This window comes from Ranitomeya imitator, chromosome 1 (assembly GCF_032444005.1).
Source record: "Ranitomeya imitator isolate aRanImi1 chromosome 1, aRanImi1.pri, whole genome shotgun sequence".
In the NCBI taxonomy this organism is placed as follows: Eukaryota; Metazoa; Chordata; class Amphibia; order Anura; family Dendrobatidae; genus Ranitomeya; species Ranitomeya imitator.
The window spans coordinates 551,727,456-551,745,189 of NC_091282.1; the positions used below are offsets into that span (position 1 = coordinate 551,727,456).

Genomic DNA, 17,734 nt, shown 5'->3' on the forward strand with positions numbered 1-17,734 from the left:
ATTTATACATTACACTAAAAAAATAACAATAGTGGAGTCCCCCATTAACATAGAAATATATATTGGGACTAAGTAAGCAGCAGATCACAGCAGTATGTAATGATCCATGCGCATGAGTCCATTCTTTTAGATTTCAGGTTTTACTGAGGATAGTGAGGTTAAAGGGGTTATCTTCTACTGGGAAAACCCTTTCTTAAAGAGTTGTCCACTACAAGAACCACTCCTTCTCAATCTGAATATTTGCCCCCATGAGAAAAAAAACACTTATTCTCACTCACCTCTGGTGTTGGTGGGGTGTCAGCATTCTGGGTTCCCAGTGCTCACGTGAGGTTGTTTACATGAACCCGGAACAAGAGTGCCGATACGGAAGGAGAGTATTCCTTTAAAAAAAATTTTGTTTTTTTTTTCCTTTAATTTTCCCAGGGGCAAACATTCCGATTTGAGAAGAGCTTGTCCTAGTAGTGGACAGCCCCTCTTAAATGCTTAAGAGCACAGCATAATATAAATAACATACTTTCCTCCTAATTGACTGCAGCTCTCACAATTCTGAAATGAAAAGTTCGCTGCACACTCGGTTGGTAAAGTGGTAGTGATGAAGCTTTATTTACAATAAGGCCTGCATATCTACTCACCCCGTGACAATGTTGATAGTGACTCCACAAATCGAAACGTCAATACAGTATTGTCACAATCAAACAAACAAATTTTCACAAATGCATGCACTTACTGTACCCTTATGCCGGCTATTGTACGCGCTGTGATTCCGCATGTGTTCATTGAACACGTGCGGAATCACCGCATCCTATACATAGAACGCTGCTATTTATCTTACGGGAGACTGCGCATCTCCTCAAGATAGACATGCTGCAGTCTATAAAGACGAGCCGCATGTTCGTATATACAGGTCTGCCATTTGCGTCTTTGTACACATGGTGGAGATGGGATTTCATAAAATTCCCTCAACTATGCTGTAACATCTAGACACTGCGGCTGTACACAGCGTCCAATTCACAGCAAATACGCCACGTGGAAATATACCCTCAAAGAATCGCTAAGTTTGCATTCTGAATATATATACTACTGCTCTCACAAATCTGTCAGGCGGGGCAGTTCTGATGGAAGTATGAGGGCAGCAGCTGATCAACGGCCACAGACCTCCAGGCTGGGCACTAAGTATCAAAAATTTGACAAATGTGCAATTTTCAAACTTTGGTTATCCCATTAATCCAGATAGTCATACCACAGAAAAGCATGAATAAATAACATTTCCCTGATGTCTGCTTAAATCAGCACCATTTGTAAAATGTTGTCTTATTTTGTTAGCATTTCAGGAGGTTTAAAAATGCAGTAGTCATTTTATTTTTAATGAAAATTTACAAAATGTATTTTTTGGGGGAAGACATATCCAGGTTTGAAATGACTTTGGGGTTCCTATACATTGGAAAACCCCCAAAAGTGATCCCATTTTAAAAACTGCACCCCTCGACATATTGAAAACTGCTGTCAGGTAGTTTATTAACCCTTCAGGTGATTTTTCAGGAATTAATGCAAACTGGCATAACAAACAGAAAAGTGTGTTTGTTGTGTGTTTGTTTTTTTTTTTGTTTTTGTTTTTTTACCACCTAAATGTCAACTTCTGAACAGGCTGTTATAGCCACCAGAGCCTAAGGCCGCTATTTGGCTGTGAATTGCCATGGCAAGCATCAGGACTACACAATCATGATCTCTGTTTGCTGATGAGGTTAGATTGGAAGCCCCCACATTCTGTTAACCATTTATAGTCCATTTTGACAGCAGCATCTAAGGGGTTAAACAGATATAGACAGTGCCAACACTGATCGTGGCTGCTGCAGCATGTTGTCGGCTATAGTGTACAGCCAACAGCTGCTGGATTGTCACCTGTATGGGGATGCTATTCTCTCAGGTCAGAAAAAAGACATATTAGCGGTCATTAAGGGGTTAGTCTTATTCCGGCTTCATATTTTTCTTAATAGGGAGTGGAATGGGGTCATTGTTTGATGAGTAAAAGTTTATGAAGTGGTGACAAGTCCATTGTAATAGAATGTGCTGCACTTATTAATGTCAACACCCTTTTGTAAACTGATGTGTTGTGTTTTAGAGATACACATATTTAAGATTCAATTGTACATCTCAAAGCCCCATACACATTAGACTATTGTTGGCCGCCAATATCGGCAATAATGTTTATGGGGCATTGGCTAACTCTCTTGGCTAAATGTTGATCAGGCATGTCAGATTTCAAACTGCTGACTAGTGATGGGTGAAAGTGCTCAGATAATATGTACGTGTCCCCATGGTTGCATGATTAGCGTTTGTTAGACAGCAGTAATACATGCGGGGATTGCCTCTTTGTTAGGGAATCCCCACATGTGTTCAGGCTGTCTAACAACTGCAAATCATTCAGCCACGGGAAGGCGAACATATTATACGAGCACGCCCAAGAGACTCATCTTATCCGAGCATGCTCAAGTGTTATCCAAGCACGTTCGCCCATCACTACTACTAATGCTTTGTTCTCCCTGACATAAGCCGCTGTCAGAGATGTCTGTTATTAGCTTTCTCATAGAGCGCACAGGTGCTCAGCATACTCCTGTGTATGAGAAAGATGGTTGTTGGCCGAACAATAGGTCAAAGCATCTTTTGGCCAGAAGCTATCTAATATGTATGGCCAGCCTTAATTCCTTGTATTCAGGTCTGGCAGGTTTCCTGGCAGTATGAGGACAATGGCAGTGTTTAGTTTCCTATCAATATCACTGCATCATGTCTCTGCTTGTAATAACAGACTAGTAGTAATCCACCTACACTTTTAAAAAGTAAGACCCTGAAAGCTGAAATTTTAAGGCCCAAATACATGTCGGGCTAAAGTAGTCCGAATCCCCCTATATCTGCAGATTCGGACAACTAATGTTTCTTGGGGGCCTTCTTGCTCTTAACTGACCGATGTCGGGGGAGAGAAGGATGTGACAAGTTGTATTTCCAGTGGCTGATTTCTTTTGTCCTCCAGAGGATAAACCAATACAAGAGGAGTCTGGCAGCGGCTCTCGTAGATTACAGTAGTACCTGTCCTGCCGAGCTGTCCTTTTATATGGGGGTAGATGGTGATCGTCTGGCATACGATGATCTGTGTCTGTGGAATTTACCGGTATAGAGTAGACATTATTGGTTTGGAGTATTTGTATCTTGGTAATTTTATAATGGTCTTCATAGTTCCAATAGGGAATAGAATCTTGCAAAAGCCCCTCACTGTAAGAAGTTCAGTGACGTCTTTGGTTGAACATCTTCATAGTCTTAGACTATATTTAGTGAATATTCTTACTTCTGCAATAGTTTGATCAAATCTGCTTCAAGTTTAGTATGTTTTGCACTCTTCTGACGGTGGTATAGAGAGATCATACTAGTGTGGAGTCCTTCCCAATCACTCCTGGTTTCCTTAATATCATTGTTCTCATCTCTTGCGTTGCGCCATTCCAGGATCTAGTGTTCGGCTGTGTGAGTCCAGACTCTACAGAAAGCGTACGTTGCATTCTGGGAATGTTGTAGCGCTCATCCCTGTTGCTGTTGCACATACTCTCGCTCTGCTTCACTACACAATGTGCATTGTTAAATAGTGGAGAAAGCGTTTGTGGTTTGTGTTGCTGCTGTTGTTGTTGTTGCTGCTGCTGTACAAATGGAGGATAGGAAAATTCACGGTGGATCTCTGGATGTGGCCGCACTGGTGTCATTTCTTTATCATGGAGGTCTGACGAGGGTGTAGAATCATTAAGGTCTGCTTCATGGGCTGAATCATTTTCATAAAGTGTACTTGCTGCCTGGTCATGGTTTTGGCAGGTAACCTGTGAGGCTTTGTGTAGTGTATGAGCCACAGTGACTATCATAAAAATGGAGCCCATACTGAGAATACAGGAACTAGCTATTCCTGTTTCTATTTCAAACAGGATTAACATGTAGAGTGAGAGTGCTGTAGAGAGAATAAAAATGTCACAATGTTACTTGCATTTATATGGAGGATATGCATAGTTGCATTAGCTTTAAAAAATGCTTCCTGTGATAAATAGCTAACAGTAGAGCTCACCCTAGAAACACACTGAAGTCTGTTTAACCCTCCAGTCTTTGAGGCATATAATGAATTAAAGGAAACCCGTCAGCAGGATTTTAAGTAACCTACAGGCATTGCCAGGTTGGCAGTATTAAACTGATTAAAATCCGTCTTGTGGTTCTTGTGTAATCATGGTTAGAAGTTTTCAGTTAATGATATGCCCATTCTCCAGGGTGGGACTGTAGGCAGAGTCTTATCTTGGTGCTCAAGGCCAGAGAAACCAAGGAGAGACCTGCTCACAGGCCGCCCCGGAGCACAAACAGTCTGTCTCTATCTCTGAGGAACATGTGCAGGTAAGAAGTGGTAATTAATGATGGGCGAATATACTCATTACTCGAGATTTCCTGAGCATGCCCGGGTGTCCTCAGAGTATTTTTAGTTCTTGGAAATTTGTTTTAATTGCCGCAGCTGAATGATTTACATTTGTTAGCCAGCATAAGTACATGTGGGGGTTGCCTGGTTGCTAGGGAATCCCCACATGTAATCAAGCTGGCTAACAGGTGTAAATCATTCAGCTGTGGCGCTGAAAACTAAATCTCCGAGTTCTTACAAATACTCGGACACCCAAGCATGCTCGAGAAATCTCGAGTAACGAGTATATTTGCTCATCACTAGTGGTAATCTCACCAGTCCTTGCCAATGGAATGAGTCATGCTAATAGATTTGCACAGATTTTAGTGAGTATGTATTTTGTTTGCTGCATGCTCAGGTCTCATTTAAAAGGAACCAGACAGCCTGTATCTGATACTGTCTCTTACTGTGGGGTAAGAAAAATGAACATTTTGGCTAACTAGTGATTATGTGGCTCCCATGATTAGTCTGAGGCAGTTCTCTGGTGGCTTCTATATTCCTCGCGTTCCTTGACTATGAGGTCTCTCAATATACACTGTGTTCCAAATTATTATACAAATTGGATTTAAGTGTCATAAAGATTTAATTTTTTTGTTTTTCAAATAAACTCGTGGATGTTATTGTGTGTCAGGGCTCAATGGATCACTGAAATCAATCTTAAACACATGTGATAATTAGTTTTCCAGGTGATTCTAATTAAAGGAAAACTACTTAAAAATGATGTTCCGCATTATTAAGCAGGCCACAGTTTTTAAGTAACATGGGAACGAAAAAGATCTCTCTGCTGCTGAAAGCATCAACTAGTGCAATGCCTTGGTTAGGGGATGAAAACATGAGATATTTCTCGAATATTTAAGCGTGATCATCGTACTGTTAAGAGATTTGTGGCTGAATCTGAGCACAGACATGTTTGTGCTGATAAAGGCAGAATGAGGAAGGTTTCTGCCAGGCAAGTTCATTGGATTAAGAGACCAGTTGTTAAAAAGCCATTACAAACCAGCAAACAGATATTTGAAGCTGCTGGTGCTTTTGAAGTCCCTCGAATCTCAAGGTGTAGGATCCTTCAAAGGCTTGCTTTGGTTCATAAACCTACTATTCGGCCACCCCTGAACAGTGTCCACAAGCTGAAACGGTTGCAGTGGGCCCAGACATACATGACAACTAATTTTCAAACAGTCTTGTTTACTGATGAGTGTCAAGCAACCCTGGATGGTCCTGATGGATGGAGTAGTGAATGGTTGGTGGAGGCCACAATGTCCCAACAAGGCTGCAACGTCAGCAAGGAGGTGGAGGAGTCATGATTTTGGGCTGGAATCATGGGGAAACAGCTGGTAGGGCCCTTAAGGTTCCTGAAGGTGTCAAAATGACCTGCAAAGTATGTAGAGTTTCTGACTGACAACTTTCTTCCATGGTATAAAAAGCAGAATCGTGCTTTCAGGAGCAAAATCATCTTCATGCATGACAATGCACCATCTCATGCTGCAAAGAATACCACTGAGTCATTGGCTGCTATGGGCATAAAAGGAGATAAACTCATGGTGTGGCCACCATCTTCCCCTGACCTCAACCCTATAGAGAACCTTTGTAGTATCATCAAGCAAAAGATCTATGAGGGTGGGAGGCAGTTCACATCAAAACAGCAGCTCTGGGAGGCTATTCTGACTTCATGCAAAGAAATACAAGCAGAAACTCTCCAAAAACTCACAAGTTCAATGGATGCAAGAATTGTGAAGGTGATATCAAAGAAGGGGTCCTATGTTAACATGTAACTTGGCCTGTTAGGATGTTTTTTGAGTTAAATAGCTGTTTTGTTCAGTGAATGTGACCTCCTAATGCTGCAAATTCCACAAATGAGCATTTTCAGTTCTTTAAAACATATCAAATGTATAGAAATTCTACTGTGCCTAATAATTTGGAACAGTGCATTTTGAGTTTTTATTTATTTTGGAGATTATACTGTTATCATTGGGAGGTTTCTTCAATAAAATTCAATGTATATTCTAACGGGTGATGACTTTTATTAGACTGACTGTCATTTGCACCGACCATTTAGGAAAATCCGAGAAAAATATAATTTGCATAATAATTTGGAACACCGTGTACATATACATAATGAGAGTCCTGTCAGTTTCAGGGAGCTGGGTGTGAGGAGTCCGCTGGAGAACTGCCTGGGACAAATCATCCTAGTCACGGTCACCGGCTAGTTTTTCAAAGTGTATTTTCTCTGAAACTCATGGCTGCAAAACAAACCGTTCAATGATTTTCCTAACAGGTTCCCTTTGATAGTGTCAGTTTATAAGCTATAACCATGGACAATCTAATGTCTTATGGCTGGATGCAAATTAAGGCAAACCTGGACAAAGGGCAGCCCTCTGGCCCTCTTGCACCAAGCCAGCTGCAGAGCTAAAAACTGTGGTCTAGGCTATTTCCTGCCTGCGTCCCGATGTCGCTGCCATCTGCAACCTCAAGATGCAGATAGCTGTGATTACAGTGGTGGAAGTAGAAGCTGCGAGCTCCTCCTTTGACCATTCAGCATGTCTGACTGAGAGAACAGAAGACTTGATGACATCATTACATCATGTCTGCTATGCGGAGCCTTACTGCACACAGCAAAACCCGGAGCTGAGTGCCGGAGAAATAGGAGCGAGGTAAGTATTTGTGTGGATGGGCTCCTATGTATAAGGGAGCTGTGTGTGGACTTCTACTACACATAGTGGAGGCTGTGTCTGGGTTCTCTCACTGTATATATGGGGGACTGTGTGGGAGGGGGGGCTCATACTTGTATACAAGGAGGGGGATCAGTGTGGGGGCTCATGCTATATATAGGGAATCATACTGTGTATAGGAGGCCTTTGAAAACCATACCACGTGTGGGGAGGGCCATCACATTCTGTGAAGGGGGGAGCTACCATTCTGTGTTAGAGGCAGTTTGTGAGGGACTATGACATTCATCATACTGTATAGGGAGCTGTGGGGACATCATACTATGTAGGTGGACCTGTTGATCAAGGTACAAGAACAGCAGAATAGGAGCATATGGTTTATGAAAGGTACTAAACTATATGGTTTTGATTTGCTGCTACTGGTAAGATACAGTGTGTATGGAAAGTTTACAGACCCCTTTAAATTTTTCACTCTTTGTTTCATTGCAGCCATTAGGTCATTTCAAAAGTTAATTTTTTTTTTCATTAATGTACACTCTGCACCTCATATTGATTGAAAAATTCTAGTTACTTACCGATAACGGTATTTCTCTGATCCCATGACAGCACCACGGAGAGAGGGGATTGCCCCACAGGGACAGTAAACCTACAGATAAAAAGGCGGTACCTCTCTCCCGCATCAGCTGGTTTACAGAGCATCAACAGAACTTCGGACTGCAATTTAAATGATTAACCAAGAAATTATTTAACATTAAAGTAAACTTAATAGAGACACAGCGTGGATATTTATCCAATTGACTCACTAATTTCATTGTGCACACCCACAAGTAAAGGGAAGGAATGTACGGGTGCCATCATGGGATCAGAGAAATACCGTTATCAGTAAGTAACTACGATTTCCATTTTCCCCCCATGACGGCACCACGGAGAGAATTACATAGATTGTACTTTAGGGGGGACTACTGCCTCCAGAACCCTTCTCCCAAAGGTAGGATTTGAAGAGGCCAGGTCTAGCCAATAATGGTTAAAGAATGTAGAGGGAGAAGACCAAGTAGCGGCTCTACATATCTACTCTATCGAGGTACCGGCTCTCTGCCCAGGAAGTCGCCACCGCTCTGGTCGAATGGGCTCTGATCTCATCTGGAACAGTTGCCCTACATGAGGAATATGATAGGATGACCGCTTCTCTTATCCCACTTTCCAATGTGTGGCTTTTGATGCTTTTTGTCCTCTCCTTGGACCCTGGAAGCATACAAAAAGAGACCAAACCTTCCTACACTCCCTCGTAGCTACCATGTTCTGCCCATCTTAATGTGCAGAAAGTTAATTATCTTGTTATTCAAGTTGTGGCCACTGGAGGTCATCAGTTGCCTACTTTTCATGTTGTTTACCAACCTTTCCCTCCTAAGAGCAATGTCTTATGGGTTAGTTCCGCCCACATTCTTCTTGTGAAGACCAGCTTCAGTAGCCATTTTTCCTCAGATCTGAACAGAGGCGCACGTGCTCCTGTCTCGCTTACTTCCTTACCCCTGTCCTAACGGATCTCGGTACGTTTATAAAGGTTTAATGCATCTTATGTTTTGTGTTAGTATTTATGCCTTATGCAGCTCCTATAGTCAGATATAGTTAGGCAGATGTGCTTTGCAGCTTGCAGTTAGGTTCAGGTGTACTCTGCATGTAGATAGATGCATCTTTGTATAGAATAGGGCAGTGCTGTTAGAATTACTGTGTAATGCACTCTGTATAATTCTTGCTGTAATGTCCCAGTTATTTATGTGATTGCACCCTGTATGTGCATATACTGAAATGCTGTTATTCTTTACAGTTTTTCACCAGTCATCCACTATGATTATTCACTGAACATCCACCTTGTACATCAACATCATTCACTATTCGATCATCTACTATGAATACTGTCCACCATTGTTGTTCAACGTTATAGTTTTGGTTATCATCACCCTAATAAATAAGACTTAAGCATCAACACAGTCTGTTTACTGGGATGTGGATGAAGGTTTAGCCGTATGTTGGAATCCACACAGCATCCTACGTGGAGGAAGACAGAACATACCAGATACTGGATCAGGCATCTTTTCACGTCTAACGTGTGTAGGGCTTCCCCCCCCCCCTATTTTTGCATTGGGGCAGAAGGAAGGCAAGGAGATTTCTTGCGACCTGTGGAACTGCGATGCTACTTTCGGAAGATAGACTGGGTCGGTTTTATGGACAACTCTATCATCCAGTATCTGTGTGAAAGGTGGGTATGCTGACAAAGCTTGTATATCGTTAACTGCGTGCTGATGTTAAAGCTACGAGTAGAGAGGTTTTGAGGGATATGATTTTTAGCGGGGCTTCCGACAGGTTCAAAGGGAGCTTTGGTTAAAGCGGTAAGTACTAAGTTCAGGTCCCAGGGTGGAGTAGTATGAAGGGAAATGGGTCTAGATCTACTTGAGGCCTTAATAAACCTTGCTACCCAACGGTTCCCGGCCAGGTCGCAGTTGTACAAGGCCCCTAGTGCTGCAGTTTGAACTTTTAATGTACTTGTGGCTATGCCCTGTTCCAAACCCTTCTTTAGGAACTCTAGGATTTTGTTTACTGGAACTTCCCCGGCTAGGTTGGTACATGAGACTGAAATAAATTTTCTCCAAACCCTCCCATACGCCCTGGTAGTTACGGGTTTCCTACTTTGAAGTAGAGTGGTTACTAAGTTTGAAGAGAGCCCCCTATTGCTCAGAAGTTCCCTTTCAAATTCCAAGCTGTCATACCTGCGGATGAACCACCGGCCCCTGGGACAACAAATTCGGGATGTCCGGAAGAACCCAAGTGTTTGAGATGGACACCACCCTCAGCCATGAAAACCGTGTCCTCTTTGGCCAAAAGGGGGCTATTACAATCACCCTCACATTGTCCTCCTGAATTTTCCTCAGTACTAAGGGAATCAGGGCTATTGGTGGGAAGGCGTAAGCTAGATGGTAATTCCAGAGAATCGTAAAGACGTCTAAAGCCGCTGGGCTCCCCCAGGGATCGATTGAGCAGAAAGCCTCTATTTTCCGGTTTTGTCTGTTTGCGAACAAGTCTTCTGGCCTTTCTCCACATGAACCTTCTGTTTTGAAAGGGCCGTCTAGGACAGGCTGGGAAACCCTGGAAAGGCTTTTTTCATATCTCCTGCCTTGTCAAGAATATCATCTAACGTTGGACCAAATAGGAACTCGCCCTCACAGGGAATGGAGCATAATTTTGCTTTTATTTGCTGGTCCTCTGGCCAACATTTGAGCCATAGGGCCTGCTTTGCAGCATTTGAAAAAGAAGCAGACCTGGCCGCTAACCTGACTGAGTCTACGGAAGCGTCTGCTAGAAACACTGCTGCTCCTCTCATTACAGAAACTGAATCCAGAATTTTCTCTGGGAGATTTATCTTTCAGATGAGATTCCAAGTGGTCCAGCCATACCATTAAGGCTCAGGCTATGCATGTGGCGGCTATGACTGGTTTTATTCCCCCACCCCACCAACTGCCTCCCAGGAGCCCTTTAAAAAAAATTCTGCCTTTTTATCTATGGGGTCTTTCAGTGTCCCCATGTCTTCAAAAGGTAGGGCAAATTTTTTGAAGGCTTTTGCTATCGCCACATCCAGTTTTGGTGCTTTCCCCCAAAAAGAGCATACACGGTCATCAAAGGGGTACTTTCTCTTTGGGGTTAAAACAACTTTTTTATCTGGTCTCTTCCACTCTTTTGATTAGGGACCGGATTTTTTCATTTATTGGAAATTACCTTCGCTTCCTTTGTTCTAGTCCACTAAACATTAAGTCCTGGGCTGTTCTCTTAGGTCGCGAGTCTGCTAGCCCCATGGTTGTTCTGACGGCTTTCACAAGGGCGTCTGTCTCTTCGATCGGGAAGCAGCTGCATCCCCCTTTTGAGGATAATGAGGAAGAAGGCGAAGATTGCGAACTGCTTGAGACGGATAAGTCGCTCTCTCCCTTGCTGACACTTGATTCAGGGGATCTATGCCTGGATTTGCGTTTTTTTTTTTTTTCTTTGAACTTTTAAGACCTTTTGAGAGCATCTTCTACCTGATTTTTAATTAGCTCTCTCAGGTCTGATGCAAATTTCAGGGATTCTTCACAAATTGTCTGTTCTATGCATGCAGCACATAGCCTTTTCCCCCACGTAGTGGGTAACTCTTCTGTGCAGATTGCTCATGTCTTATGTTTTGATTTTGCTACACATTTCTTTCCTTATAAAAGAGATAACAGACCCTAATTAAAGGGTGGACTTTAACGAAGGTCACTTACCCTGCTGTTGAAAGATAGATACCGGCTCTGGCCTAGGGATTATTTCCACGGCTGGATCCACTTTTGGCCCCCCGGTTCTGCCGCAGCCTCTGCTGCGCTGAGATCCCAAATGGCTGCCACCACTGCGATGCTGGGAAGAAGCTTCTCCCTGTTGCTGTCGTCGCTGCAGGTGCTGACGCTGCTGCTGCCGGTGCTTTTGCTGAGGGGACTGCTCCCGCAGGACCTGCTCCTCCGATTGCTTCTGATTACGCATGGTGATTCTGAGCACTGATTCTGCAAATCTGCCACTTTTTTTAAGCCTCTTCCAGGCCCTCCGGTGCTGCGGCATCCAGGATCACTGATTTCCCAGTGATGCACCACGCTGACCCCGAGATTGCCCCCGCGGATGTGCACTACCGATTTCCCAGTAGTGCATAGCGTCCCGCTCACTTCCGGCATCTTGACGTCCCTGGAGTGACCGGTGGGATCGCTGTGAAGTAACCAGCATTACCTGCCCCTGGATTGTCCGGCGGCGATTCCCATAAGGCGACCGCCGTCACCCTGACGTCGGCATTCTCGCTATGGATGGCCCGGCGGTGGACCCCTAAGGCTGGCTGTCACCTATCCGCCAGGCTTGTGAATATTTCAGGAGAGGCAGACTTGGACCTTTCTTCACTGCCTCTCCCCGCACACCCACAAGGTCCACTGACCCTGGTGGTGGTGCATCGGGGAACAAAAACCAGCCGAGGCAGGGACCCCCGCTGCCTGGATCAGACTGTTCGACCCCCGGCATCCCACAACGATCTACAGTTATGTTATGCTGACTGTAGGTTCCCCATCAGGGACAGGAATCCAACTGATGCGGGAGAGAGGTACCGCCTTTTTATCTGTAGGTTTCCTGTCCCTGTGGGGCGGATCCCCTCTCTCTGTGGTGCCGTCATGGGGGAAGGAGAAAACAAAAACAAATGTAGACATTTTTGCATATTAAAGAAAAACTGAAATATCACATGGTCATAAGTATTCAGACCCTTTGCACAGTATTGAGTATAAGCACCCTTTTGAACTATTACAGCCATGAGTCTTCTTGGGAATGATGGAGAAAGTTTTTCACACTTGGATTTGTGGATCCTCTCCAGTTCCGTCAGCTTGGATGGTTAACGTTGGTGGACAGCCATTTTCAGGTCTCTCTCTAGAGATGCTCAATTGGGTTTAGGTCAGGGCTCTGGCTGGGCCAGTCAAGAATAGTCACAGAGTGGTTCTGAAGCCACTCCTTTGTTGTTTTAGCTATGTGCTTTGGGTCATTGTCTTGTTGGAAGGTGAACCTTCGGCCAAGACTGAGGTCCAGAGCACTCTGGAAAAGGTTTTCAACCAGGATATATCTTTACTTGGCCGCATTCATGTTTCCTTCAGTGACAACCAGTCGTCCTGTCCCTGTAGCTAAAAAACACCCCCATAGCATGATGCTGCCACCACCATGTTTCACTGTTGGGATTGTATTAGGCAGGTGATCAGCAGTGATCTCCTAGTCTGGGAGTCCTTCATGTGTTTTTTAGCAAACTCTATGTGGGCTTTCATATGTCTTGCACTGAGGAGAGGCTTCCGTCGGGCCATACTGCCATAAAGGCCCTGACTGGTAGAAGGCTGCAGTGATAGTTGACTTTGTGGAACTTTCTCCTATCTCCTTACTACATCTCTGGATCTCAGCCATAGTGATCTTGGGGTTCTTCATTACCTCTCACCAAGGTTCTTCTCCCACGGTTGCTCAGTTTGGCTGGACAGCCACTGGTGGTCCCAAACTTCTTCTTATGGAGGCCACTGTGCTCTTAAGAACCTTGAGTACTGCAGAAATTCTTTTGTAACCTTGGCCAGATCTGTGCTTTGCCACAACTTTGTCTCTGAGCTCCTTGGCCAGTTCCTTTGACCTCTTGACTCTAATTTGGTCTGACATGCACTGTGAGCTTTGAGGTCTTATATAGACAGGTGTGTGCCTTTCCAAATCAAGTCCTATCAGTTTGATTAAACACAGCTGGCCTCCAATGAAGGAGTAGAACAATCTCAAGGAGGATCACAAAAAGAAATGGACAGCATGTGACTTAAATATGAGAGTCTGAGCAAAGGGTCTGAATACTTATGACCATGTGATATTTCAGTTTTTCATTTTTAATAAATATGCAAAAATTTCTACATTTCTGTTTTTGTTTTGTTTTTTTTTCAGTCAAGATGGGGTGCTGAGTGTACATTAATGAGAAAAATGAACTTTTTTGAATTTACCAAATGGTTCAATAAAACAGTGAAAAATTTAAAGGGGTCTGAATACTTTCTGTACTCACTGTTCATGTTGCAATCAGACCTATGGTAACATGTATTAGTAGAAGCAGTGAGTCACAATGCTTGTTTCTGCTCAATATTAGGTTATACAGTTAATATCAATATAAAATTATATTTAATATTGAGTAGAAGTAACTTCAGTCCACTGGGTCGGTCTTGCACAACTCATGGTCCTCTCGTGGCCCCTCAAGAAAATGAATTGCCTACCCTGAATTAAGGTATATGAAAAAATTCTTACCTGCCAAGTACAGTGAAAGCCCAAGGCAGAAGAGGCAGACTGCTGATTGCCGTATACTTCGGTTATCTATCAGAAACCATTCACACCTACATAGAGAAGAATATATATTATTATGTGACCTCAAGAGATCTGATGGATTTGGTGTGACACTGAAAGGTCCCTTTTTACCCGAAGCCATGTGGTTGCGGTAGCTGTCTTCAGTAGTGACTTCTCAAACTGACTCAATGTGATGTATATTGTCTTTAAAATCGTATTGCCTTACCACATTGGCATACTATAATCAAAGCTTAATGGCAATATCCACCTTCTGTAAACAATGCTTTTTTTTTTTTTCTTTTCACCTCCAATATAAAAAAAAATTGCCTTGCAAAAATTTCCTAATTTTGTGACTATAGCTCCCACACAGACCCCTCTGTGGAAAACAAACCCAGAAAAGGACTCCAGGTGCTGGAAAAGGTCAAAGAGCCCTGGCGCATGCGCACTGCAGTACTATGCCTGCAAAGGAGCATGATGCCGAGGAGACTGTGTAGATAATGTAGGGAAGCATCGTCTACACAAAGCAAGTAGTAGGGTGATGATCATAAGAAGAAGGGAGGTGCCGGACCAAGAATATCGACACCCCTCAGCCGGACCGCCTCACAGGTGAGTATTGTAAAAGTTATTTTTCTTCTCTTACAGGTCGGGTTGTGGGCAGATATACAGCCTGAAAGGTAGTCGCCGTATCTCGTATTGGCCAAACCCGGTGACCGGTTCCCTTTTAAGAACAATTTCGAATAGCTTAATAGAAAATGCAGCAAATAAGTTTCCCTCCTGGACCACTCAGGTCCACTTTTGGATTTGCTTTCTCTCCTTACAATTTGCATCTGGAACTGCCACTACTTCATATCAATGTATGCCACCAGTTGTTCACTGCTAAGTGACACTCCGATTTCCATAGATCCAGCTGTGTATTTTCTTTGTGGTTCAATATACATTCCTGCCCAAACATATTTGCCCCACTGTTTAGTAAATATCATGGATGGATTTTTTTAAGTCAAAGCTCCCCTTTAAGTCATCACACAACAGATTACCTTGGTGAGTTACATTCCCAGTAAAATAGAAATAAATATCTTGAAATGTAAGAAATTATTTAATTGTACTGTATAATACGGATTGTTAGAAGTTATATTAACTGGGCATATGCCATACATTGAAATGAGTTTGACTTCCTTTAAAACAGGTTTTGATGGAACTATTCCCAACTCTTGGCTGTGAGGCGTTAATGGTCATGTGTCAGCCTAACAAGCTGAAAGCAGCTCCTTGTTGGGACATTGTTTTCAGGAACAAAGAGTGAGGATCTGAAAACTGGAGCAGAGGCTATGGAGGCAAACAGAAGGTTATTGAAATGCATGGTTAGAGTGTGAGCTACATGTAATGAGGAGGTTGATGGAGGCCACAGTGCTGGGAGACTGTTGATGTATCATTAGAATAGGGTTGTAATAGGTCTTCCAGTGCATTTTACATGTTACTGAACGAATGTACTCACCTCCTGGAATCTGGGTCCTCACGACAAACCTCAGCAGTAAAATACGAGTGGAGCAGACACAGCAAGAGGCAACTGGTATTGAGGGCAAGACACAAGGCAGCCAGTACTGCAGAAGCTGGCAGTAGGATCCTACCCGCTGCAGGGCCTAGTCCCGCCGTGAGCTCCCCTTGTTTTGTAGCCGTTTGAACTTGGAATATTAGGATGACTGAAAGAGAGGCCATAATGGCCGCCAAAATGCCAAAAAGTGCAAGAACTATAATGGACTGATGGCTGTAGTGAGAAGGCATCTCTTTGCTGAAAGGTGTTAGGATCTAATTTACAGCGTGTTCTCTCTATTACCACCAAATAGAGCAACCAGCTAAAACAACTAAGGAAATTCTGCAAACCAATACTATATGCAGAACAAGCAAACAGTGCAAGATAATCCCTAAAATGCCAATACTTCTTACAAAAGAAGTGTGTAATGCATTAGATTATCAATGAATAGTAAAATAGACAACACTAACTGTCTTCCAGTCATTGCTATGCCATGTCACAGCAGCAGCATGAAATACCAAGCAACTTTATATTGTTACACTATACAAGCAGTCATTCGGGAGTGCAGTCTTCTCTAACCTTTCATGTACACACTATTACCATAAATCAGGACTACTTTTGATTAATAAAAAAATAAGTTGCAAGAGCAGATTCAAGCAAGAGTCAAAAAACTTATACACATAAAAGTACAAAAAAGACAATCTGCTTACAGAATAACAACCTTGGTAAAACTAATGTGCAAAAATTATATAGCTTCCTATAAAATGACTAAATAATTGCACTACATAAAATCAAGCCTTATAAATCTCTGAACCTGCAACCAGAAATTATCTGGGAACATCTAAAAGCCCCTCCAAATACAGAAAGTTGTTAAACATGCTATGCCACCATATCAACTTCTACAAGATAAGTCACAATTCCTTATTTTTACCTTACTCCCTGCAAGGAACCTGCCTTTTAACCTCTTGCTGGTCTCTTGAAAATAAGCTCCTGGGATTGTTTGACCATTTACAGAGAGAAAATATATAAAATTTGGACCAAGAAAATGAGCGTTCTGAAAAGATTGCCTCCTTTCTCTGAATCTTGGAAACTCTGGGGTTTCCAACAGGATAAAAGAAGGAATCTCTGAATTGTTTGGTCCAGGCACAGAAGGAGGGGGCATGGGCGGGAATTTCAACCGTCTTTTTAACCTCTTCCCTAACTAGAAATCATTGTGGTGACAGGGGGGTTAAAGCTATCACTGATTGGGATGTGGAGCATTTTCAATTCATTTTACAAATATTTCAGAACATTCCGAATGGGAAATATAAGTGATTTTGTATGTTTAATTTTCAGAAACTAGTTTCTTTCTAGAATTCTATTAGCATTTTTTACGAATATAAAAATGTTTTGAAACATATGTAAAAATTTTATACAGCAAATATGCGCACCCAAAATGATGTACTGTATGTAGCCCTGTATGTGTATATGCAGTATATATGCAGTATGTAGTCCTGTTCAAGTGTTGAAGTTGTAGGTTATTATATGCAGATCCACATTTTAAAATTCTGACAGCTTCTATCAATGTTGCTACGTGTCACAAAAGAAATACACTTTTTCGAACATACATGACCCTCTAAGACTGACAGTAGTAAAGAATTTCTAGGGCATCTGGATAATTTTCTAATTAAAATTCTTAAAAACAAACATACTCTTTTATGTAGAAATGATTGGATGATATAGAATAGACTATTCAAAAGGAAGATGGAGTAGCGGGCCAGCACTCCATGTCAGCTACCCATCTGCTATCTTTTCTTCTCTTTTCAAAAGTCCTGTTTTGACCTATCCATCACACTGCTTTTCAGACAAAGATGTGGATTATATTCACTTCAAGGGTGGTAAAAGTGAATTAGCTGTTAGCAGTGATTATGAATGGAACTCGAGCATTTTGTATTTTAAGAAGCATTAATGCTACATCATTTCAGAAATCTGCTTTTTAGTAACATTGTTTCAGCAAGTAAAGATTTTTATTTAATAAAACCTTATACTGTTTCTTATGTGTTTTAAGTGTTCAAGATCTCTTATTGCATGAAGTCAAAAGTAATCCATATTGTTGACTTCCAATTGTTAAAAATCTGTCCTGGTCATGTAATTTTGGCAAAGGTGTTCATCTCATTGCGTTATATAATTCTGACCGCCTGTCTGACAATTCAGATGGACCATTACTGG

The 17,734-nt window shown here is 42.4% G+C and overlaps 1 protein-coding gene across 1 annotated transcript; it reads right to left on the minus strand.

The window, feature by feature from the left end:
• Positions 1-392: 392 nt before the first annotated feature.
• TMEM221 (transmembrane protein 221) lies at positions 393-17,301 on the minus strand. The gene is made up of 3 exons (XM_069767709.1): positions 15,491-17,301; positions 13,966-14,051; positions 393-3,979 (listed from the first exon to the last, which is right to left on the minus strand). The coding sequence occupies exons 1-3, from the start codon at positions 15,775-15,777 to the stop codon at positions 3,411-3,413; spliced, it is 942 nt and encodes a 313-aa protein (XP_069623810.1). The 5' UTR covers positions 15,778-17,301; the 3' UTR covers positions 393-3,410.
• Between the last annotated feature and the right edge of the window lie 433 nt (positions 17,302-17,734).